Here is a 24,511-nt window from a genome sequence, read left to right on the forward strand (position 1 = left end):
TTTATATGCTGGCATCAAGGAGTGAGTTGGATCTAATCCAGAGCAATTTCCAAGGTAGAGAGACTTGCTTACCTTTTAATTCTATGTAATTTGATGACACATGCATTGGTTTCCTTCCTTATACACTTTATGTAGCTTAAGTATTTCTATACTCATTGTAAACTCAACCCATAGTAGAGAGGTGCTTCCTGGACTGTTAACACGCATGGAATTTACTCAATTTCTTTGTAGTAGTGTGTTCTTATCATCAATGATGGTCTTTAATGCTCACACTTTCATATCCCCACAATTCTACCATGTTGCCTCTGTTTCCTAAAGAGTAGGACATGGTGTTAACTGGAACTTGATATAAGGTTTTAAGTTAGAATCCTTTGTTTTATACACATTTCTACTCATTCATATTTTGGAATCAATGTGACAGTCTTTTGAATGCTTGAGGACTATCTGCAGAGAGCCAAGTGCCAGGACTGACCGTAGTTCTGCCAAATCTTCATTTATAAGATCCACATGGGAAAAACGAATTTCTCTGGGTAGGGGTATTTATTCAGGGAAATTTGTAGGACTCTGAAGAGCCCTTTTGTGTAGTCACAATGGTATTTCATCATCTAATTAGTATTCATTGCTTCATGGGTTTCTCTAATGGTTAAATGATACCACACCAGTAAGGCATTTAGCATTAGTCTGTAGTACATCGTAAGGTTGCAATAAATATTAGTTGCTGTGATTGAAAGAAATTTTAGGCCAGGATGAACATGATAACCTTGGCTTGCACCTACCCTGATCTTTAAATAATTTTGCCTGAGCCCAGCCACACGTATTATAGCAAGAGGTGGGATTATAGAGCCTAGAAGATACAGGTATTCCTGTTCACCACCAAAATGTAAGGAGTCAATAACACTCTATTCAAATTCCTTGAATAAGTTAATTCAGGAAATAGCTGAGATATTAACATGCATACACATTGTACTAAGTATTGGGAAAACACTCATGAGAGATGACCTAACCTCATAAAGCACAATTGTCTAAGATAGGTAAGCATATTGGTCACTGCAATGAAGAATAGTGAGACTTTAATGGAGGAATTTCAGGGGGCTTTGAGCACGGGGAGAACCTTGCCTTACAGTTATTTCAGCTAATAACACTTTTGGTTAAAACCTATGTGGGGTACTGGGCACAGTGGCTTACGCCTGTAATCCTGGCACTTTGGGAGGCTGAGGCGGGTGGATCACCCGAAGTTGGGAGTTTGAGACCAGCCTGACCAACGTGGATAAATCCCATCTCTACTAAAAATACAAAATTAGCTGGGCGTGGTGGCGCATGCCTATAATCCCAGCTACTTGGGAGGCTGAGGCAGGAGAATTGCTTGAACCTGGGAGGCAGAGGTTGCAGTGAGCCAAGCCTGGGCAACAAGAGCAAAACTGTGTCTCAAAAAAAAAACAAAAAAACAACAAAAAAAAAACCCAAAAAAACATGTGGGACTTTGGCTTCTGTACTAGGGTTCTCTTTATAGCCTTTGGTCCTTTTAATGACAGTCTAACTTAGGTTGAATAATCCTGGTACAGTGTCTATGCCAGGAATGCTTTATCAAAGACTGTTTCCTGTTACCAGTTTCAAAACCAGAGGAGGTAGATGAAGACCTTATGGTTTATAAAACTCTGGTTGTGGTTCCATTCCATTATAATAAAGTAGGGGTAGCTGTTAGAGGCATGTGACTATATCATATGTTTTGTATCAGTTCTGTTAAAATCAAAACCAATGTGTTCATCAGGCATTTCCCATTTAACCGGATAATGCTTACAAGCTTATATAAAATACCAGATAAAAAATCATTGGTGGAAGTTGTAGCACCTCAGTGAGTCATCTTAGAAGTTGGAGGTGACTCATTTTAGTTGACTTGTCAGGGTGCCTCCTTAAAAGCCAGGCACCAGGGCCAAAGGTTATTTTATAACTGAAGTGGCTGTCATCAATAACTTCAACATTTATGAGGTCAAACATCTATCTTAAGTGTTGAACTCTGAGGCCTTAACAACTAAGTGTCTAAGAAACCTGACAGATCTAAACACTTACATTTAAAAAAGTCTTTCTGTATTTTGAGAAGCATTTTGGCGGCACCAGCACTAGGCCTGGCTTCCCCATCTGCTTGGAAGTAGCAAGATGTAAGGTAGGCACTAGCATTTTCATGACAGGATGTCAGCTCTAATGCCAGGGTGTCGGCATCTAAAGCACATGAAATCCCCCTGAAATCTGCTAGACCTTTTTAGTGCTCCAAACAGTTGTTAGACAATTGAATCATGAATTGACGGTATTAGATCAAAAGTATGCCTGAGACAGCTGCTAATTATTCACTGCAAACTCTTCAGCTTTTTCATATGTTGAAAATATTTATAATTAAAAATTGAAAGAAGAGTACAACAAATTCCCAGATGTGCACTGTCTGGTTCAATTATTACAATTTTCCATACTGGCTTTATCTACATATGTGTTTATCCATCCATCTATGTTTTTACTTAACCATTTTAATATAAACTGCAGGTGTATTTCTCCCCAAATACTCAGTATGCATCTCCTAAGAATATGAATATTCTTCTATATAGCTACAATGTTTATTATATTTAAGAAAACTTAGATATTCCCCATTATCTAATGTTCAGTTGACATTAAAACTTTCATACTTGTCTCCAGCTACTTTTCATAGCACTTTTTATTTTGAATCATGACTTAATCAAGGTTCACATAATATGTTTGATTGTTAGTAATTACTAGGTTCTTTAAATTGTCTCTGTATTAGTAAGCTCATCTGAAAGTAACATTTCTGATTTTTACTATGACAAAATTATCTTCACCATATAAAACACTGTAGTTACTAGATATTCATTGATTACTGTAAGTCAGGACTACACCATGGGCTTTGTAAATTTTACTCAAATCCTAATGTTTAAAAAGCCAGGTTATATTTTGTCACTAACATTAACAGAAGAATGTTAGTTAAAAGTGCTTATCTTGAGTAAGTTCTATATAATTCACAAACCTACAGTTAACATCATTTGCGATGTTTCTGTGTATCCTTTATATGAACCAATAAAAAATTAATATTTTGGCCGGGCGTGGTGGCTCAAGCCTGTAATCTCAGCACTTTGGGAGGCTGAGACAGGCAGATCACGAGGTCAGGAGATCGAGACCATCCTGGCTAACACGGTGAAACCCCGTCTCTACTAAAAAGTACAGAAAACTAGCCGGGTGAGGTGGCGGACGCCTGTAGTCCCAGCTACTCGGGAGGCTGAGGCGGGAGAATGGACAAAACCCAGGAGGCGGAGCTGGCAGTGAGCTGAGATCCGGCCACTGCACTCCAGCCTGGGCGACAGAGCGAGACTCCGTCTCAAAAAAAAAAAAAAAAAAAAAAAAATTAATATTTTATTTAGGTCCATAGAAAATAAGTTATATATGTTAGCAAACAAGTGTGCTTCCCTTGATTCAACAAGGAGGATAAGCCAGCTGCCAGGACCTTAGAACCAGGTTGTGTAATTAGTGAGAGTATATGAATTCTGTGAAATTTATGCCCACTTGCTCCTTTTTATTTTTCTGGGGGGGAGGGTTAAATAACTTCAGTTGTTAAGGTTTTATGTTATATAAGCCATCACAGATATTTCCTGGAGATAGAGTGAATATAATCTTGCTGATTTATCTCCTTTTGGATGACTAAGTTAAGGTTAGTTTTTCTCTTCGACTCTTTTCACATTTATTGCTGGAGAACTGTAATAACTGAGTTTAGCATTTCAATGTTACTTTGTGAACTTTAATGAAATCATTAAACTAGTAATTTTCCTTATTTTTGAATAGAACATATGTACTAGTTTATTAAATAATATTGAATATCTCCTTATTGTTACTTTGAATATTGAATACCTCCTTATTGTGTCAGTTGTGGGGAAACAATTATAAATTTATTTTCTGTTTTTCATCAGCTTTTTTCTATGTCTGACAGAAACCTCATTGCCTTACATGTCAAATGAAACCCAATTTAAATTAGGCAAACAAGCAAGTAATAACCGATTGATGATATTTTTTGGAAGTTTATTTAACTTACTATTCTTTAAAAAATGTTTCTTTAGGCACTTGAAGACTCCAGCTTCCTGAAAAGAAGTGGCAGGGACAGTGGCTACGGTGACATCTGGTGTCCTGAACGTGGAGAATTTCTGGCTCCTCCAAGGCACCATAAGAGAGAAGATTCCTTTGAAAGCTTGGACTCTTTGGGCTCGAGGTCATTGACAAGCTGCTCCTCTGATATCACGTTGAGAGGGGGGCGTGAAGGTGTGTTGTGTTTTGGCTGTCATTTTATTTGTTTGCATATCAAGGGAGAACTGGAAACAAGAGAGAATAGAAAAATGGAGCAAAAACTAGGCAAAAATTTCACTTAGAAGTGGATTTTCATAGGGACTCAAGTGTAACTGGGGGTTTTGTTATTTTTTTCTCCTTCATGATGGTGATAGTTTCATTTTTGAAAAGTTTCATTTCTGGAAAGGACTGGGAGGTGACAGTTAATTGTGACCTGTTTTATCAGTGATAATCTATCCTGGCTCTTCTGTCTCCAGATTCAGGCTTAGTTTGTGTTCACGAGTTCTATAAACTGATATATCTAAACATAGAAAGGAATATAAGATTCTGCAAAAAAAAAAAAAAAAAAAAAAAATTCTCTTCTAGTTTCTGAGTAACTTTCATCCTTGGCTTTTTTCAAAAGATTAAAAAAATTCTCTTAAGCAAAAACAAAAGAGATATTTTTACAATTATTTCTATAGATGAGACGAAATGACTATCTATCATGATAGAATATTATGTTAAACTTTGTAGACTGAATAATATGCCACCACCTAACATGCTGGTAGAAATCCTCTTTTGGTCCTTTCAGGGTCAGAGCTAACCTAGGACAGAGCAAGTGTGAAAGGAACATGTTAGAGACATCTTGTTGTGGGAAGGAACCTTCTTTCAAAATCCCAAGCTTATGGTCAGTTCAGTTATTTCAACACACATCTTATTCCTGTGGCTACTGGGTATAGCATCAGCAATTTCTGACTGCACATCTCCAGCTATTCAGATTTGACTAGATTGAAATCACAAGTAAAGTTTTTTTGAAATATTTATATGCTTCTACTGACATCAACGTGAAAACATTGAGTTCTGACTGTGAATGTCTGCTTGATTGTTAGGGATTTTGCATTGCTTGTGTATTTGGAATATTACTTTTCTATTTCTAGATATTTTTCCTAGCATATCTATGACAAAAATGTCAAAAATCAGCAAACTTAAAATAATTGTACAGTAAACACACATGTGTTTGTCGCCTAATTCCACCATGATGTTTTACTATGCATGATTTGGCTTATGCCCATATCTCTCTCCTCTCTCTCTCTCTCTCTTTCTCTTTCCCCCTCCCTCCCTCTTTCTTTCTCTATTATAATTTAATCATCTTATTTTTTGAGGCATTTCGGAATATATTACACTTATCCTAAATACTTCAGTATGCACATCATTAACTAGAATTTATTATTTGTTTTGCTTCTGATGTGAAACTTATATAAATGCAACATACTGTGAATTTGTTTTCCAAAAAATCAATCAACAATTTATTAAGCATAGTAACAAAAAACCTGAATGCTTTATCTTTTAGAGTAGTAGTTTTTAAAAATAAAAAATGTGAAAGGCTATTTAAGCATTAACCTTTGTAATTACTGCCACATGTATTGGCTGTTTCCTGTCAAGGTGTGACACATTCATAGCCTAGATGACGATTCCAATACGTTTAAGGAAATGAATATGAGTATGTGATTCATCTGAGTGGTTAAAGCTGTAAAAGCAGAGGCTGAAATTCTGAACCCGCTGTATTTCTTTGCCCTGACTGAAGAACCTACTCCATGTAATGATGGAATTTATATCTAGCCAAGGAATAAAAGAGGAAAAGATAGAGGGCATGTGGGAATATGCAGGCTTCAGTCAGTTCAGATGCAGTGGCCCACCCAGTGGTGTGGAATCTAAGGCGTCTTCTCAGATCCTAGTTGGAATAGACACCTGTCCATGTAACCAAAAGCAGAGGGCTACTGTCACATTCCTTTCTGATCTTGGAAATGGGGCTGCAGACCTTGTTTGAAGAGTGTGGAAGTGAAGTCTTGGAAATTACAACTAAGCAGGGAAAAAAAGCCTGGGATGGAGGCACCTGGATGATGAAACTCTTTTGTGATCAGCGTGTTAAAATTCTACTGCTACCCTCTAGATTGTAGTTCTAAATTGATGAGCACTATAATACAGGGTAATATTTTTAGGATAACAGAATTGCAATGTCACATTCTCTAGTTTTACATGAAAACTCATATCAAGAATGATATTTTGGGGGGAAAAATTATCTGCAGGTACTGTACTGGGCTAAAAAAAAAAAAAGACTTTATCTTAAAAAGTAAAATAGTCTCTTTATGACTTAAAATTCCACATGTATAGATCTTGGCAAGAGTAATTGATATACTTATTGGAAATGAGAGATAAATGTCTGGTTTTTTAGAGGGTGGTAAAAAGAAAGCACCAGTTTATTGACTACTACCCCTCATGGTCATAGCTGCGTTTACTTTCTGTCTTTTACCAAGACTCTACTCCCCTTTTACCGTGTCCCTGTCTCACAGCTGTATGTTAAGCGACTTCCTGTAGACTCTTCTCAGTGTTATTTACTGTAGCTTCCTGCCAGGCAGGAGGGAGGGGAAGAGACTGCCTTTAACTCAGGTTGACCCTGCAGGTGCTCTACCTGCTGAGAGCTTGTAGCTGTCAGGCACTGTGCACAGCCAGGCCCGGAGAGAACCCTGGTGAGAAGCAAGTAACACTTCCAAACCTTTACAAATGCACAGGAGGCAGGAAGAGAAGAAGGGTGGGAAAGAGAGACAACTTGGCTTGGATCTGTAGTGTTGTTCTCTCCCCTTTTCTTCCTTTGTATTTAAAAGAGTAGATTTCTTCTTCTTCTTCTTTTAAGAAAGCAGATTACTATTTGTATCTATCTGACCTTGAGGTGTATCAAAGGGTGTTCTTTTGAATTTGTGTTTAAATGATTTTGAATCATAATACAAGGTTCCCAGTATAATTTCCATGGCCACTCAGAAGAAACTGTGAGTTCTGTGCTCTCATTTGGGCATAAGACTTGAGAGTCCTTTGGAACTTTAGAAGTTATCCAGTCCAACCTCATATTTAATATCTGATTCTGGTTCATCGGATCTATCCAGACCCTTTACAGGCTTCTTGTTGTTGTTTTGCTTCTCTTTCTACATCCTTCCTCATCTCTGCCCTCACATATATATTGTAGATAGCTGCATGCCTTATTTTAGATTACTGAGTTCCCCTAGAATTACTTTTGCATGTTGTTTTAAGTATCTGTGACTCCATTGCTAGATTTTATTTCTATGTATTACATCAACATATCTTATGGAAAATCATGGAGACAGAGATTGAGAAGTAAAGGGGCTCACTAGTAAAACAGGACGTTTTCTGCTTAGAGCCTACAGCAGCAAAAGAATGTACTGCATGTGCCTCCAGTATGCAAAGCAAGTTCCTCCTAATGGATCTTATCACAACTTCGTGACAAATTTCTAAAAATATTCCCTGCAGTTAGCAGTGGCAGCACTGGGTTTCTAAGGGAAAGACAAAGCAGGCGCACTGTGTGGGTTTCAGTTAGGCGAATAATCTGGAGAGTAAAGCAAATTCTTGTGCCTCCTTTATAGGTTTTGAAAGTGACACAGATTTGGAATTTACAGTCAAGATGCAAGATTATAATAAAGATGATATGTCGTATCGAAGGATTTCGGCTGTTGAGCCAAAGACTGCGTTACCCTTCAATCGTTTTCTACCCAACAAAAGTAGACAGCCATCCTATGTACCAGCACCTCTGAGGAAGAAAAAGCCGGACAAACATGAGGATAACAGAAGAAGCTGGGCAAGCCCGGTTTATACAGAAGCAGATGGAACATTTTCGAGGTACTGAAATGGGTGTGATTATTGAGTTTCGTATGCGTTTCGAATGTGGTGGGATGTTAAATGTGGTAAAAAGAATGGCTCTTAAATGTGTTTCATAGATCATATATTAAGCTTGACTTGTGAGAATATTTTTCATCCCTCTATTTTTAGTTATACATATCTTGAAGCCATTTCTTCTGTTTTAGAATGTCAGCATGTGATTTGCTGGGTCTTTTTTTAGATGCATGACTTCAGTTTATTGGTATTTTTCAGCTTACCAGATAATTTATATTGTTCATGATGAGCCCTGCCATGTAATGTTTTTCCTTTTTTGATTGATCTTAGTGGACATGAAAAGAATCCTTTAATTTCTCAGCAAATTAGCAGAACAGAGTGTGGTTTTGCAAATCCAGCTTCCTCTCACGGGGAGGCGTACGGTTTTGAAAGTGGTTCGGACTCTGAGGAAGAACGAAGGTTTCCTGACATAGTTTTGGATGACTTAGCCAACCGTAGATTCCAAGTGAAAAAGAGGCCCCAGAATTTCATCTCGAAAATCACCTCTCCTAATTCTTGTCCGCAAATATTTTCTCCTGCTGATATGTTCACCATGGGGCTGTATGGACTGACGAGGTCAGAAATACTTGTCCTGGATCCGGCTGTCTATCATGCTGCTGATTTTAATTCAGAAAGTAACACCCCAAATTGTTTGTTATGTGCCTCTTTCTTTTAACACAGCTTCTAATGAAGTATCTTTGGCCCATGTGTATCTAGCTATCCTTGAATTAAAATGAGATGCTGTTATAATAAATTTGTCCTAGGAGTTGTGGTGGTGATGAGAATGGGAACTAATTTGCTTTATTCACAGTAGTGTAAACTTTGTGAACCAGAAAGCATGCCGTTTGTGTGCTGTGTCACAAATGCTCATACAGTGTCTTAACCAGTTGGATGTTTTGAACAGTAATCAGAGGAGGATTTGGGGCACCAATGTGGAGAACTGGCCAACTGTACAAGGAACTTCAAAGTCCTCTTGTTATTTGGAAGAGGAAAAAGCAAAGACAAGAAGCATACCCAACATTGTAAAGGATGATCTTTATGTGCGCAAGCTCAGTCCAGTCATGCCAAACCCAGGGAATGCTTTTGATCAGTTTCTTCCCAAATGTTGGACCCCGGAAGATGTGAACTGGAAAAGAATAAAAAGGGAAACTTATAAGCCATGGTATAAAGAATTTCAGGGATTCAGGTTTGTCATTGTGCATGTTTCTATTACACCATTGTACATTCAGTACCCCAGCTGGGGTTCTATGTGCATGTTTTTTATAATAATAATAAGAGAGAGAGAGAGAAAGTCTATTTAGTTCTCTAGTGTCTACAGAACCTATATAATGGAAATGAATTTCTGTTTAAATTTAAACCTGAGGATCTAGATCTTAAAAAGCCCTGTTCCATACATAGTCATCGCACGGCATTATTTTTAGTAGTTCTGTTTTTCTCCAATTCTTTGTCTCATTCCCTCCTCCCTTCTTTTCTCCATGTCACTCACAGTAGAAGGAATTCAGATTCTGAGGATGAGGACTCAGGTTCTGCCAGAAGCGCCACCGTTTTTAGTAGAGCACAAAAAGCAGAGCGTAGGCTAGACGGCAACTGCCAAAGACCTTCACTCTTGCTGGAATTAGCTACCAAACGGGCTGTAAAATCACCGGACTCCCATGCAGCCAGGAGAAGCAGTAGTGCTTCGGATGAGCCCAGGTGCCCCTGTCTGCATGAGCCTGCCTGCTGGGGGTCTGGCCTCAGACACCCCTCTGCCTGCTTCTGCTGCTCCATTAACCTGGGACCTGATTGCATTGAATCAGGAAACCTGACTCATTTAGTGGACTTAGTACAAAAGCGTAATGTATAACATGCTGCTTTCTGTGCAACTACATCAGCTTGGAAGTCTGTAGGATTCAACATTCTTCTTTAGCACAATAATGTGTGAGACAGGATATATTTACATGCAGCAGTTCTTTTGAAAAGCCAGTTCAAAAAGGCTTTTAGAAAGTTTACCTCATTTTACAGTTTTGCTGTGTGTGGAGATGTGGAACAAGGAAATAACTTTCAGGTAGAGACTGGGAAGGGCAAGTCTAGGGAAAATGCCAAGGAAAGATTCCTTGAGCTCTTTTATAAAACTTCAGAGCAATTTATTTTCCCTTTTTCTGGCTGATTACATATACCTATTGCATAAAGTGCATGATGCCCAACTTGTGAAACTTTCAAAGATTATTCCTTCTTCTTCAGGGGGCACTTAGGCCATGGTGGCAAATGGAATGAGGGGTACCAGGGGCCAAACACAGTGGCTTATGCCTGGAATCCCAGCACTTTGGGAGACCGGGGCAGGTGGATCACAGGAATTTGAGACCAGCTTGGCTAAAATGGTGAAACCTTGTCTGTACTAAAAATACAAAAATTAGCTGGGCATGGTAGGGGGCACCTGTAATCTCAGCTACTCAGAAGGCTGAGGGAGATGAATTGCATGAACCCAGGAGGCAGAGGTTGCAGTAAGCTGAGATTGCGCCACTGCACTCAGCCTGGGGGACAGAGCAAAACTCTGTCTGAAAAAAAAAAAGAAAAGAAAAGAAAAGAAAAAAGGGTACCAGGGAGTGGCTTTTATGTGTGCCTGGGAGGGGTACTTAGTCTATACTCCAGCCCCATCCATGGCCTCTATGGTGCCCAGCTTTCCTGAGAAGTATGCTCTGCTCTTATTTCTTTAGAGAGTATCCAGGAAAGTCATGGGTGTTGGATTAAATGCTAGTCTATTCCTAGCAAGAGTCCCCCAATGGTCCTCTAAAATAATTTATCCTCAGTAACTGGCTAGTTGGTCTGCTAATTACCTTTGGCTAGTCGATCTGCTAATTACCTTTTCTCCCCAAACTTAATAAGATTCTCTTTCCTTTTTCCTCTCTGTGCATCAGTCAGTTTTTACTGCTTCAGGCCCTCCAAACATACTCTGATGACATCTTGTCTTCTGAAACACATACCAAAATTGATCCCACTTCTGGCCCAAGGCTCATAACCCGCAGGAAGAATCTCTCTTATGCACCAGGCTATAGAAGAGATGACCTGGAGATGGCGGCCCTGGATCCTGACTTAGAGAATGATGATTTCTTTGTCAGAAAGACTGGGGCTTTCCATGCAAATCCATATGTTCTCCGAGCTTTTGAAGACTTTAGAAAGTTCTCTGAGCAAGATGACTCTGTAGAACGAGATATAATTTTACAGTGTAGAGAAGGTGAACTTGTACTTCCGGATTTGGAAAAAGATGATATGATTGTTCGCCGAATTCCAGCACAGAAGAAAGAAGTACCGCTGTCCGGGGCTCCAGATAGATACCACCCAGTCCCTTTCCCCGAACCCTGGACTCTTCCTCCAGAAATTCAAGCAAAATTTCTCTGTGTACTTGAAAGGACATGCCCATCCAAAGAAAAAAGTAATAGCTGTAGAATATTAGTTCCTTCATATCGGCAGAAGAAAGATGACATGCTGACACGTAAGATTCAGTCCTGGAAACTGGGAACCGCCGTGCCTCCCGTCAGTTTCACCCCTGGCCCCTGCAGTGAGGCCGACTTGCAGAGATGGGAGGCTATCCGGGAGGCCAGCAGACTTAGGCACAAGAAAAGGCTGATGGTGGAGAGGTCAGAGTGTGCTTCTGCAAGGATTTTGCTTGCGATGGATGATCTTGTGTAACTTTTCTCATGCAAGAAAGCAGCTCATCATGTTGCTCCACTCTGCATGTCGCGTGCCATTTTGAAGCTTCCCGTAAAATTTAATTTGCTTTGAAAAACGCTCATTTTGTAGAGAAAGTGCAATTCCATATTTGCATATCTCTAAATAACTTATTTAGGCCTCTAAATAACTTGTTTAAGACTGCATATACATAAACCTTGCCTTTGACTTAAGCAGTACTGTGGTTCTATTCACCAATATGAAGTTTCATAAAAATGTTTTCCAACTTACATTTCTGTACTTCTCATGTTCAGGCATTTCTGTAACAGTCTGGTGATAGTTTGGTTTTATGTGTCGCTCCCATTTTAGAGTGTCTGATTCTTTTGGGTGGTAAAATTTTCCCTGAAAATATGGCATTGCAAATTTCATTTAACTTAAATTTTTTTTGGCCTAGGTTTCTTGGACTATCATTTGTAACTTATTTTTATTTATAAAGTTCAGTGTAAACATTGATGTTAAAATGCATGAATGGTATTTGTTGTCTGCTGAATTTTGTGTGTATGTAATCATGGCCATTTTGATAGTTCGTATTATGCAACTTGCCTTTTTGATGAATGTTCTGTTTGTGGAACTTAGGGATGGACAAATCTGATTAGGTTGAATAAAATTAGAGGATCCAAATCTAACGTAACAGTTCCTGACAATGGGAAGCCTTTTCTTATGGATTTGTTAGCTCAGAGTAAATTGAGGAAATTCTTCATATTGCTTAATCTGAATTTCCTGAGATAGGAAATTGATGAGAACTTGAGACATGATCAAGAATGTGATGGAAGAAGTGACCTTTTGAGATTTGTCCGTTTCCAATTAGATTCTTAAGTGAAAGACATTGACTGTTTAGAAACTAATTGACTGGGAAAAATGACTTTTTAATTTTTGGTTTTCTGGTTTCTTAGACTCTTTCAAAAGATTTATGGTGAGAATGGGTAAGTTATGTGGTTCACAGTAAAAAATCTGTGCCTATTGTTTGTTCTTTGTATAATTTACCGTATTTCTGGCATGGCATGTCACTAAATGGGGATGTTGTGTGCTGTGCATGAGATTTTTTAAATGGGAAATGTTTGTTTTGCAACCTAATGGCAATATTTCTGTGTCTTGGTGCCCAGTGCATGACAAAATTATTTTATTAAAAATTTAAACTTTAGCTCCATCCCTTCTTTTTTCCTTTTTAAAAATTTAGTGAGTTGATTAAAAGTAACAAAAGCACTTGCCTAAGTTTAGGTATATATATTTTGGTATTTGGTTGCTACATGGATTAAAATTCTGATTTATGGATGCTAAAGCCCAAGTTACTACATTTTAGAAAATCAGTGATGGAAAAAGAATATTAGTATTTACTTCGAGTTTAGAATACACCCAGTTGACATTATCCATATAATCGGCCCACTGGGAACTTCATTAGTAGGGATGCGTTAATCTTCCCTAGGTGGTATTTGGAAGTAATATATTTTCAAGATTCCTGATCAGGAAAAAAAGGTATAATATGGTTATGTTTATGGTGCAAAATTGGCCTTCAAAAACTGCAAAAATCTTCTTAATTTCTAATGTCATTGTCGCAAAAACTACATTTTTTTTTTTTTTTGAGACGGAGTCTTGCTCTGTCGCCTGGGCTGGAGTGCAGTGGTGCAATCTTGGCTCATGGCAACTTTCACCTCTCAGGTTCAAACATTTCTCCTGTCTCAGCCTCCTGAGTAGCTGGGACTACAGTTGCATGCTACCACACTCTGCTAATTTTTGTATTTTTAGTAGAGATGGGGTTTCACCAGGTTGGTCAGGCTGGTCTCAAATTCCTGACCTCAGGTGATCCATCCACCTCAGCCTCCCAAAGTGCTGGGATTACAGGCAAATCTACATTTATAGTAAATCATTTATTCATTCTTAGTACAAAATCACAAGGTGGCTGTATCTTAATATTTTCCACCAAACTTTCTGTAACTTTGTGTATCTAAGGGCCAATAGTGTTTGAGCAGGAGGAAGAGAGTTAAAGGATGAAAATGTTTTAATCTGCTCAGGCCTTAGTCTTCCCTTACAAGATTTACTTCATCTATAAGAATCTCTAGTTTTGATAGCTTTTTATAATTTTGATAATTCAGAAATGTTGGAAACTACTAAACGTAAAGCAGTGTAACCATTCTAGATGCCAAAGGTGTAACTGAGCCATAGGCAACAAATTGCAAGTACTTGTTAGCCACTGATTTTAAAAACCAGGGTCCCTGCATGCTTTCCGTGTGCCATGCAAAGGCACATTATCCCCTTTCCAGCTCATCTGCATGACGCTTAAGCATTTGCTACTTTCAAGTCATAGGAAAGCTGTTTTAACTTGATTAAAAATCTCTTTGCAGCTTTAAGCATGTTGAATTGTAACTTTCGGAAAAATTTTCATTTGTAAATTAAATATAACTTTATAATGTAAGCAGCTCTCAGAAATAGTTGCTTTTCTTAAAGGGAATACAAGTACCCAGAGTACAAGTATGTGTTGGGAATGCCAACATGTACAACCATTTCAGTGGCTGGATGTGTTCCCCGTAGTGAGGGGTAAATTATATGACTGAGTTAGAGAAGAAGACAGAAACCTAAAACCAAAACTTGAAAAGCCAAAGATTTTTCTGGATTAGAGCTAACAGCAGCAAATGTTTTCTATCCCAAGATAGTTGTTCGGATAGTACAATATTTGTTTTAAAGGCTGTTCTGCATGCAGTTCAATGCCAAGGTAACTACACAAATAAAGCAAGATTGTCTGTAAATTGAGACTGAATAATGCACGATGTGTCAAACGATGGAAAGTATTATATGAATGTGTCCTCAGAAAACTCAAGTGTGTTTTGGACCACTTGAAGTCAATTAAGTCAAATCTGTAACAAAGGATTTTTCTGTATAGTCTGTCAGTTACCAGGCCTTTTTTTTTTTTTTTTTTTTTTAAGAGATGGAGTCTTGCTATGTTGCCCAGGCTGGTAGGCTGGTCTCGAGCTCTTGGGCCCAAGCATTCCTCCTGCCTTGGCCTCCCAAAATGTTAGGATTACAGATGTGAGCCATCAGGCCTGGCCTACTGGTACTTTTCTTAAGTAGATCTGCTGCAGTGAAAAGAAAATAGAAATTTAAATTGGATTAAGTGTAGGCTTTTAATCTAGAACCTGTTTCATGTTTATGCTGGGTGATATTTCTCTGAACATAATGTTCGTTGTCAAGCTTGGCATAGTTACCTGGAAAACCATTATTGCTCAACATGCTGTCATTGAAAAATAACTGCCTCTAACATGAATGCTTTCTTTTTTGTGAGGACTGGGTTAAAGAGAAATGTGCAGTATCTTTTGAAGTCTGAGACTGTTAATTTCTGCCTTGCTTTTTATTTGGCATTTAACACCTGTCAGTTTGCTTGTTTGTTTTTAAGACGCTTTGTGTGTGGTAGTCATTTCTTCTATGCACTTTCATCTTGCATGGATTTATGTCTGTATGGTTTCATGAAACTTGAAAATTTGGTCATGTGTTTTGGCAGAAGCAATTTATGACAAAATTTGTTGTAAGAATATGTAGAAATAATCTTGTATGTGATTGAGCTGTTGAATCTGTTGCCAGTGTTAATAGGAAATGAACACTGATTTCACATGAAGTTGTAATAAAAGACAATTAAGTCACCTACATTTCACTTATGGGTTTGGCCAAAAGATTCTGTAGAATTATAAAGGCTTATGACACCAAAAAAGAAAGGGAAAAAAAACCAATGTCAGTTATTTCTAGGGATTTCCCTCCACCCCCAGGAGACATTTGGCAATGTCTGGAGGCATTTTTTATTGTCCTATTGGGTGGGTGGGGGTGTGTGCGCTACTGGCAACTAGTGCCTTCGTAGCCAGAGATGCTGCTAAATGGCCTACAGTACACAGGAGTGCCTACAACAGTTTTCTTGCCCCAAAATGTCAGCAGTGGTGCTACTGAGGAACCCTCACTGAGAGTATACATCTGTAAACGAAAAATCTTCATCACATTGCCTTTTTATTCTAGTGTGTGGTAATTCCAAAGCCTCTTGCCCAAGTTTTAGCATTGATTGCTCTTCAGAGAATTCCTGTAGTACCTAATGGAAATACACTAAGAGGTACATAAATCAGTATATTCCTATCTCCCTCCAAAAGTTGGGGAACCTTAACCCTAGTATCATGGAATTTCTGTTTGCTGTATAAGTCTATCCATGATTTTATATTTCAGAAAATTTGCCACGTTCTGGTCCTTTTTGATCCATTACTCCTTAGATTTTCACCTGTAAAGTTCCTGGAAGTGAGTTCTAAAAGGAAACGCCTTAAAACTAGCCAAAAAGTGCCAGGAGCATAGTAGGCAACCTGCATAGTGGGAGAAGAGAGTGAGACTTTAGCAACCTTGTTTGTGATTGACAACTTCTTCCTTAAACTTCCTCTTTTTCCTTCTAAATGCTATTTTAAAAAAATTCTGTTCAACAGAAAGGCAAGATGCTAGATCTGTATTTTTTGGAAAAACTCCAGTTGCAGTTCTAAATTGGAGCCTTTCCAAATAAGGAAATACAAATGAAGCAGGACTTGTAAGAGACATATGATGTGATTTGCCAGTTAATCATCCTTCATTCAACACAACATACTAGAGCCGCGCAATCCTTCATAGTTTCCCCAAACAATTTTCCTGATGCTATCTCTGGTACTTATCTCAAATCTGTGAGGCCGACAGATAGGGATGTGGAGATAGAGAAACAAATATTGCAGCTTTCCCAAGGACATGTGGCTTGTGAGTGGTAGAACCGGACTAGGGCTTTGCCTCTGAGATAATTCACGTAGACTGCTTGGCGAGGTTGCTGGCACACACAGTAAGCCCTCAGAAGCTGAATATTATGCCATTAATGCTGATAAGGGAAGGAAGAATTCTTTGTGATCTGGCCTGAGAGACTCCTTCCTCTATTACAAAAGTTCTGGATTTTATCACTGTAGTCTGGGGTGACCTCTTGAATTTGAAGCAGCTTAGAGAGTTAGCTTTTGGGAGATCCCAAACAATCATGTTCGCTTTAATGAGAATTAGTATATGGCCCAGAAGGTTTTAAAAATGCAACCCACACAGTCAAATCCAGTTCTCATAACAATCCCTTCCTCACTTAGCAGGTGAGAAATGGGAGCTCGGAAGTGAACTGATGTGTGTTAGGGTGGGGTGAAAACTGGCACCACGGCTGGGCCTGCAGCCCTCTCCTCCTGGCTCGTTGCGGTGCCCAGCTCTGGCTGCTATACAATGTGTGCAGGCTCAATGTGGGTAACCTTTTTTTACCCTAGGGAGTGAACTGTGCTCCAATTCCTGCCTTACACGGGGACTTGTCTACTCCAGAGTGTATTTGGTTCACTTTGTTCACATTAAGGACTGCCTGTGTGCCAGGCTCTGCTCCGTGTTGGGGACACCCAGGAGGAGAATGCAGCCTCTGCCCTTGAGAAGCACATTTCACGGGAAGACACCTTAGCATTGCCTGGTGTAGAAGGATTAGGGCCAAAGGAAAGCAACCCTGGGAGCTGCTGGGCCTTCTAGCCTTCCTCCCATCAAAAGATTATTAAACTATTAGCATCCCTTTTTTTGTTGTTTGTTCTGGAGTTTATGTAATCTCGTGTGTTGAGTGTCTAGATACCACTCATGCCTGGTTCTTGAAAAATTTTTCCTGCCTCCTCTTAGTGAGTCTGTCATAGTATTAGTTCAAATAGCCTCATTCTTCACAGTGTGACTTACATGAATTTATATTCTCAAATTCACACAAATCAGTTTTATAAGTAGTCATACCTAGTTAGATATATTACATTAATAGATCCATCTATATTCATATATGTCCTCATATATTCTCTTGATATAGTTTATTCCTTAATAGTCCTTAATAAATCCTGTAGAACTTTCTTCATAGAACTGTGGATAGCCATAATAACCTTACAAAAAGAATTAGAAACATTTTAAGTGTAGTAAATTTTACTTGATTAAATGTTAGAAAACCTACCTCATTCTTACCACAGACATTGAATGAGTATATCCTACATACCTTGTGCTGCTAATAAGGTTTCCTCCTAAGCAACACACGACTTGTGAGGAAGGGAATCCAAGCATGCACGTGCACACACAGACACACATGCACTGTAACAGACAGAAGGCTGAGGGTTCAGTACCATGATAAAGTTGTAGCTGAGGCAGTAGAGGGGTTGAGAGAAGGGACAGAGCAGCTTTGATATGGATGAGCTGGGAAGACTTCATCAAAGTGCTCAATATTATCTAGATCATTAATTTAACACATTTATCAAGCACCTACTGCAGGCTGGGCTCCCCTTCAGGTACAGGTGATCTACCAGCAAGCAAATCAGAAAATTCCTGCTTTATAATCTTACAGGGCAAGGCAATGATATGTAAATAAATGTACATGATGGCGAGAAATGATATGAAGGAGAAAGGACTAGGGACAGGATGGGTCAGGGGAGAGGGGCATTTATTGTTTCTGGCAAGGTGGTCAGAGAAGGAAACACAGAGGGCACATTTAAGCAGATGCCTGGAAGTGAGAGAGGAGCTATGTGGATATCTGGGTGAAGAGCATTCCAGGCAGATTGAGGAGTAGGGGGGAAAGCAGGAGGTGTGAGCAGGGCAGGGAGGCCAGTTGGCTGGAGCAGAGAGTGGGGGCATGGTGCCGATGAGCACAGAGAAGTAGTAGGAACCAGGGATGGCAGACCTCTTAGGTTTTGGAAGAACCTGTCTTTAATTTAACTCTAATGAAATAGGAAGAAAGTAGTGGGTGCTGAGTAGAAGTGTACTGTGATCTGAGTGCAGTCTGAAAGGACCTGTCTGGCTGCTGTTGGGTAGGAAGTGGTGGAAGCAAGGAGGCTGTTGTAATCCAGGTGGGTGATGTGATGTGATTATTATAATAATTGTAATAATCTGGGTAGGAGATGATGTGATAATTGTTATAATCCAGGTAGCAGATGTGATTATTGTAATAATTGTAATCATCCAGGTAGGAGTCACTTGGATCAGGGTATAATGGTGGAGGTGGTAAGAAGTGATTGTGTTCTAGATACATTTAGAAGGCAGAGGGACAGGATTTACTGATGGGACCAGTTACGGTATATGAGAGAAAGAGAGGAATCTGGGATGACTCCAAGATGTGTGCCCTAATGTTGGGAAGGATAGAGGTGACCTTTACTGATACAAGGAGAGTGAGAGCTGAGCAGGTTGTGAAGGGGACAATCAGGTTTTTTCTGTGACAAACCTGAGGCCTACTAGACTTCCAAGTGGAGAATGAATAGGAAGTTGGAAATACCTGTCCGGGGGTCCTGAGGTATGAATGGCAATTAAGAAGTTAGGTATACTGGTAAGGGGCTTTTGAATCAGAGGAAATAGTTTGTTGAAACTGGAGTTTGGGTATTAATTCAAGAAGCCATTTTGGAAGTCTAGGTGAGTTGACTGTACTCTGATCTAGGGTGTTGGCAATAGAGATGGAAAGAAAGAGACACTGAATGAAAGGACTTGATAACTAATGGAAAGTGGGGAGAAGGGAGAAACAAAGGTGCAAAGTGTGGTTCTTAGGTTTCAGATGTGAATGACTGGAGGGCAGGTAGCAACATTAGTAACCACAAGAGGAAAAGCAGGTTTGGGGACAAGGTTGAGTTTGGTCATATCAACAATAACCATGCATTTAGTGAGTTACAGTTTACAAAATCCCTTCTAGTTATTATTTTAATCAGTCCTTTGCCAATTGAAGAAGTGCCTAGGGGATATCCATGCAGAAATATTTATTCAAGAAGCAATTGGAAATGAGTCAAAGGAAGGACTGGTTCCTTAATTATGGAATTGGGAATCGTTTAGAAATTATAATTCCATGAGCTAGCTAAGCTAGGAATTCCTGAACAGCTAGGAGCAAACATGCTTTAAAAGAAATAATGATGGCACCATCTTGGAAGACAAAATTTAGATGCCCAGGCAGGGGGTGTACAGTTACTTAAATAAAGTCAGGAGTGCAGTATAAAAGATCAGTGGGAAAGAGCTTCAAAGGCTCTTTCTCGCATTCCTACTTGCTCCTCAGTATTTAGATCTGACCTCTCCCTTTTCTTGAGACCACTCTCAATCTTTCTTTCCCCTCTGGTATAGTTTACCCGGCTCTTGGTTATGTGCATGTAGAGAGCACACATGTACCTGTGCCCAACACGCCACTCTGTTCATTGGTTTCTACTGTGGATTGAGCTCTTCCAAAGCTTAACCTCAGTCCATCCTTGTGTTACAAGTTGAATGCATGCAAGTTGCCCTAATAGAAGAAGAGGGTTATAGAGGTAGTTATAAAGGACTATTAGAAACTATCTGTGGTGCTTTGAGAACAAGTCTAGTGCACTGGTAGGGCAGATCTTATAGAACCTTTTAGAATCAGCAGCACATTTATTCATGGTATTGAACTTGAGGAGAAAAATATCAGGTAAACTTTAAATTATTAATGAGTGCCCAGAAAAGGCAGCCAAACCTCAACAGATTATCTTTGAAGGAGATAGAAAATAAAGAGAGTGACTGTTTTTTTCCTAAAGTAATCCTTTTATGCCTTGACCTCTCTAAATATGAACCTTGGGGAGTTTTTTTGAGACTTGTATAGGGCTAATCTAGCCATTTTGTGAAAAAATTTACACTCGAGTGCTAGGCTCTTATTTCTGAGTTTTGGAAAAACACCATTTATCTCTGTAGCGCTACTTCTGTGACACTATCACTGAAGTGTCTAGGTAGAAATTTAGGTGGAATTTCCAAATATAAGTCCAACCTCAGTTTAACCCCTAAGTCTGGTCATGTGAACTTCTGTAGTAACCATGAGTCTTTTTGTTGTAGGAGTAAGTCCATGAGCGATGTCAGCGCAGAGGATGTTCAAAACTTGCGTCAGCTGCGTTACGAGGAGATGCAGAAAATAAAATCACAATTAAAAGAACAAGATCAGAAATGGCAGGATGTGAGTATTTTGAGGGTAGCGGGAGGGAGAGTGTATTTGTTTGACTTTTCTTTGCTTCTCTGAAAGTCTATATACCCAAGACCATTTTCCTTGCTATTACAGAATTCGGTTCTATATAAAATGTGACCAACTTCCTTTACAAAGATTTTTAAACCTTTTTTTTTTCTATTATTGTTGCATATTTTAAAGGCCATTGTGAAAAATATACCTGAATGTTTATTTTCTAATATTCTCTGAGTTCTTAAAAACGTGAGTTGCTTCCTTGCAGTATGGTGAACTTATTTACTTGTTTTGGTGGTTGAATTTTGGATATGCACATTAACTATACTTCTGATGGGAAAGACCTGGCCAAAGTTTAGGGAGAGAAGAGGAACAGTGTTCTGGCAGAGACCTTGGCATCAGTAAGGAAAGATGAAAGTTAGTAATTAAGAGTTAATTAGGGAGATTTGGGGAGAAATAAGTAATATAACTCAGAGCAATATTTTGGCTGAAGAAGTCAATAATATGAATCAAAATGAAATGTTTTTTGCAGAGTTGACATATATCCAGGTGTTTATATAGATATAGACTTACTCTTCAGTTTTGATCCTGAAGAAAAAAAAGCTTGACCATTTTTTTGAATAGAGTAATTGTGATAAACTGAAGAAATGCAAAGAAATACAGTAGACAAACTATCAGAGCAAACCCAAAGAAATTTGAGGACAACTTTATGGTGAGAGTTGAGCAATAGCATGAACAAAGGAGTCAAAGTAAATCTTAATTTTCAAAGGCATTAATAGTCTCTGAAATGAAGAAACCTCTGCCCTGGCTACCTTTCTAAATTCTGGTGCCTCTTTTAATTGGGAACTCAATTTAATTGTCAAGAAACAGTAATTCAGTATCACTTTGCCAAAATACACGGTGAATTTTCTGGTGTGAAAGTAAGTATTAAGGGCTTATCTGTTAGGTTAAATCAGGTAAAAATTCATGCCAGTTATGCTGTAGGACTAAATGCGCATTGCTTTTGTTCTTTCTGGAAGGAGTTCATATTGGTCACAGGCTGTTTTTAAAGCAGGAGTGGCTCTGTGGGCTTGCAAGGGGTATAAACCAAATGTACTTTGCATGCCCTGGGGGTGAAATTCGGTTTTGTCTGAGACCTTGAATGTGCTTCTGTTTGAACTGGAATGCCACTAACAGTTCCGAGCAGTTCTCTATTTTGGAGACGTGGAAAACTTTATACCTTGCAAAATGTCTTAACCCCCTGGGTCTCAGAACCAGCCTAGGTTTCTGGGGAGATTTGAAAGCTGAATTAGGTTGATTGTCCCTGGGGTCACCCAGCAAGGTTAGACTTAACGTTCCTGGGGATATGGGGGACAGGTGTTGGTTTGTTCCTGCCGCATGTTCCTTATTGCCCTAACCTAGGAGGATTTAACCCTTCTGAAATCACATACTCAAGTCTCGCCTTCCCAGTTAAAGCCTTTCCAAAGCCTCCCCTTCCGGAGGTAGAACCAGACCCATGGTCTCCTTAGGACCCCACTGTCTCATGCAATCCTGTCACACTTGTTACTGAACTTTTATTTATATATCTGACTCTCCCTGTAGACTGAGAGTTTCTTGAGGGGAACCCCGCCCTATGCATGTATGTATTAATAGTTCCTACACTTGGGCCTGCCTCAAAGTAGGGACTGAGCTCTGTTTGTGAAATGAAAGACAGACTGTGCATCTGCGCTTAGCCATCACAATCGCGTTTCTGTTTCGGCCTTACTAGTGAAACATGTTGTTTCGCAGAACAGCCAGGTTTTTGGAATGAGATGAAAACGAATTGGAAACAGTTCCTGATCTAACTAACTGTCACCTAATTACAAGCATTTAGCATTCTTTGTGAAGTGTGCAATGAGGCAGATACTTTCTGGGAAAACAAAAATGGGGTCTATCTTATTAGGTCAGGTTTTTCAGACAGACACATGAGATAAAGGCTTGGTACAGAAACGCTGGCTATAAAAAGCAAAATTAGGGCACCTTGGCACCCAGTTGGAGCGAATAGTTTCAGTGATGTAATAAGATACTCTGGCACATTCTGGCTGCTAGAAAGGGTGTGTAGAAATTCAGGTGTGCCCCTGCTGATGTGATTTTTCTGTCAGGACCTTGCAAAATGGAAAGATCGTCGAAAAAGTTACACTTCAGATCTGCAGAAGAAAAAAGAAGAGAGGGAAGAAATTGAAAAGCAGGCACTTGAGAAGTCTGAGAGAAGCTCTAAGACGTTTAAGGAAATGCTGCAGGACAGGTAATATTGCTGAATGCACCTCGGTTGTAACAGGGTTGGAGACGCCAGTGTTATAAATAGGTATTTTGTGTAAGTGTAGTGTGACATAAGTGTCCACCAATATTCAACTTTAATCAAATACGCAAAGAAACATTTAAGATTTTGGTCTGCAGTGAAAAAACAAAGCATTGTTGAAATAGTGACTTAGAGTAACAAAATAAATGAGGACTTAAAATAGGTGTTCATTATTTCTTCTCTTACATTGCGCATTCACATGCAGAATTGGATGGTGTTGGCTATGTTTGGTGCAGGAAATACACTGCTTTACACTCTTAAGTGAATTAAGGAATGAGATCTTCCAATAAAATCAGCTTACTTTTAACTAAATTGTATAAAACATAACAAAGTTCTTTTTCATGTTTAATAGTGCAATTCATTATATTTTAAAGAAAGTTTTAATAAACATAATTGTGTGTGTTTTACTTACTCTTTGCATTGCAGTGTAACAGTATAAAGGTTAAATTTAAACTTTCCTGTAAAGCATTCATTATTCTGTGAAATATTAGGATATTTACAGGTCGAAGAGAAGGAAAATATGCTTTTAGAATCATGTCAAAAAGGAAATACACTATCTGGTGAAATGAAACAAATCTGCTTTCTGCCCTAAAGGCGAATGATAAGCAGTTTCATTCATTTGGATGCAATTCAGTTAGCTTGGGAGGTGGGTATTCCTTTCTAAATGTGAGAGATGAGGGTGTTTCATGAACCTTCCCATAAATACGAATGGTGACTTTTAATCCCTAGTAATTGTTCTGGCAAGTTCTGTCAAGCTATATGAAATCATACACTAGTTTGATCTCTACAAAAGCCTGGGTCTTTTGTAATCTTTTATTTTTACTAAATTATTATAAATTTTTGCAGGAAAATATCCTCACAAGGCTGCCAATTAATCCACAACTTTGGAAGGTTCAAGTTAGTTGTCAGTCATGATATTTACAGTGTTTTAATTTTGAAAGTTATAAGCTTGTGGATAAAATTTTGTGAATAATCCTTTATTAAAATTTCCTTGTTTCATTAAAAATCTCTTTACAATTAATATCCCAGTAAAGTATTTGAGAACCTTTTAAATTAAAGAAGTCAATTATTATTCTTTCTTAGTTGGGACATTAAAGATAATTATATACATCTTGCTGGGCGTGGTGGCTCACGCCTGTAATCCCAGCACTTTGGGAGGCCAAGGTGGTTGGATCACAAGGTCAGGAGTTTGAGAGGTCAGGAGTTTGGCCAATGTATTGAAACCTCGTCTCTACTAAAAATACAAAAAAAATTAGTCGGCCATGGTGGCGTATGCCTGTAATCCCAGCTACTTGGGAGGCTGAGGCAGGAGAATTGCTTGAACCCGGGAGATGGAGGTTGCAGGTGAGCCGAGATCACGCCACTGCCCTCCAGTCTGGGCAACAGAGTGAGACTCAGTCTCAAAAGAAAAAAAAGAAAAAAGAAAAAAAGAAAAAAGATAATTATATACATCTTTATGCTCTGTAAGTGTTGTATTGATTCTCGTGTGAGGTTAGCAGCTTTTTATTCCCAGTCCA

General features: G+C 38.9%; 1 protein-coding gene across 6 annotated transcripts in view; it reads left to right on the plus strand.

The window, feature by feature from the left end:
- LMO7 (LIM domain 7) overlaps window positions 1–24,511 on the plus strand; it is a 219,327-nt gene that overhangs the window by 156,063 nt on the left and 38,753 nt on the right. For 5 of the 6 annotated variants that reach the window (XM_073014398.1, XM_073014399.1, XM_073014397.1 and 2 more), the window contains 5 exons: window positions 4,110–4,308; window positions 7,746–7,998; window positions 12,630–12,659; window positions 20,560–20,677; window positions 22,798–22,940. In XM_073014398.1, the coding sequence (XP_072870499.1) occupies window positions 4,110–4,308; window positions 7,746–7,998; window positions 12,630–12,659; window positions 20,560–20,677; window positions 22,798–22,940 (743 nt within the window). Of the gene's footprint in view, window positions 1–4,109; window positions 4,309–7,745; window positions 7,999–8,935; window positions 9,218–10,925; window positions 11,646–12,629; window positions 12,660–20,559; window positions 20,678–22,797; window positions 22,941–24,511 lie in introns of all 6 variants that reach the window. The other variant, XM_038007757.2, reaches the window with a different exon arrangement.

The sequence above is a fragment of the Chlorocebus sabaeus genome, chromosome 3 (assembly GCF_047675955.1).
Source record: "Chlorocebus sabaeus isolate Y175 chromosome 3, mChlSab1.0.hap1, whole genome shotgun sequence".
In the NCBI taxonomy this organism is placed as follows: Eukaryota; Metazoa; Chordata; class Mammalia; order Primates; family Cercopithecidae; genus Chlorocebus; species Chlorocebus sabaeus.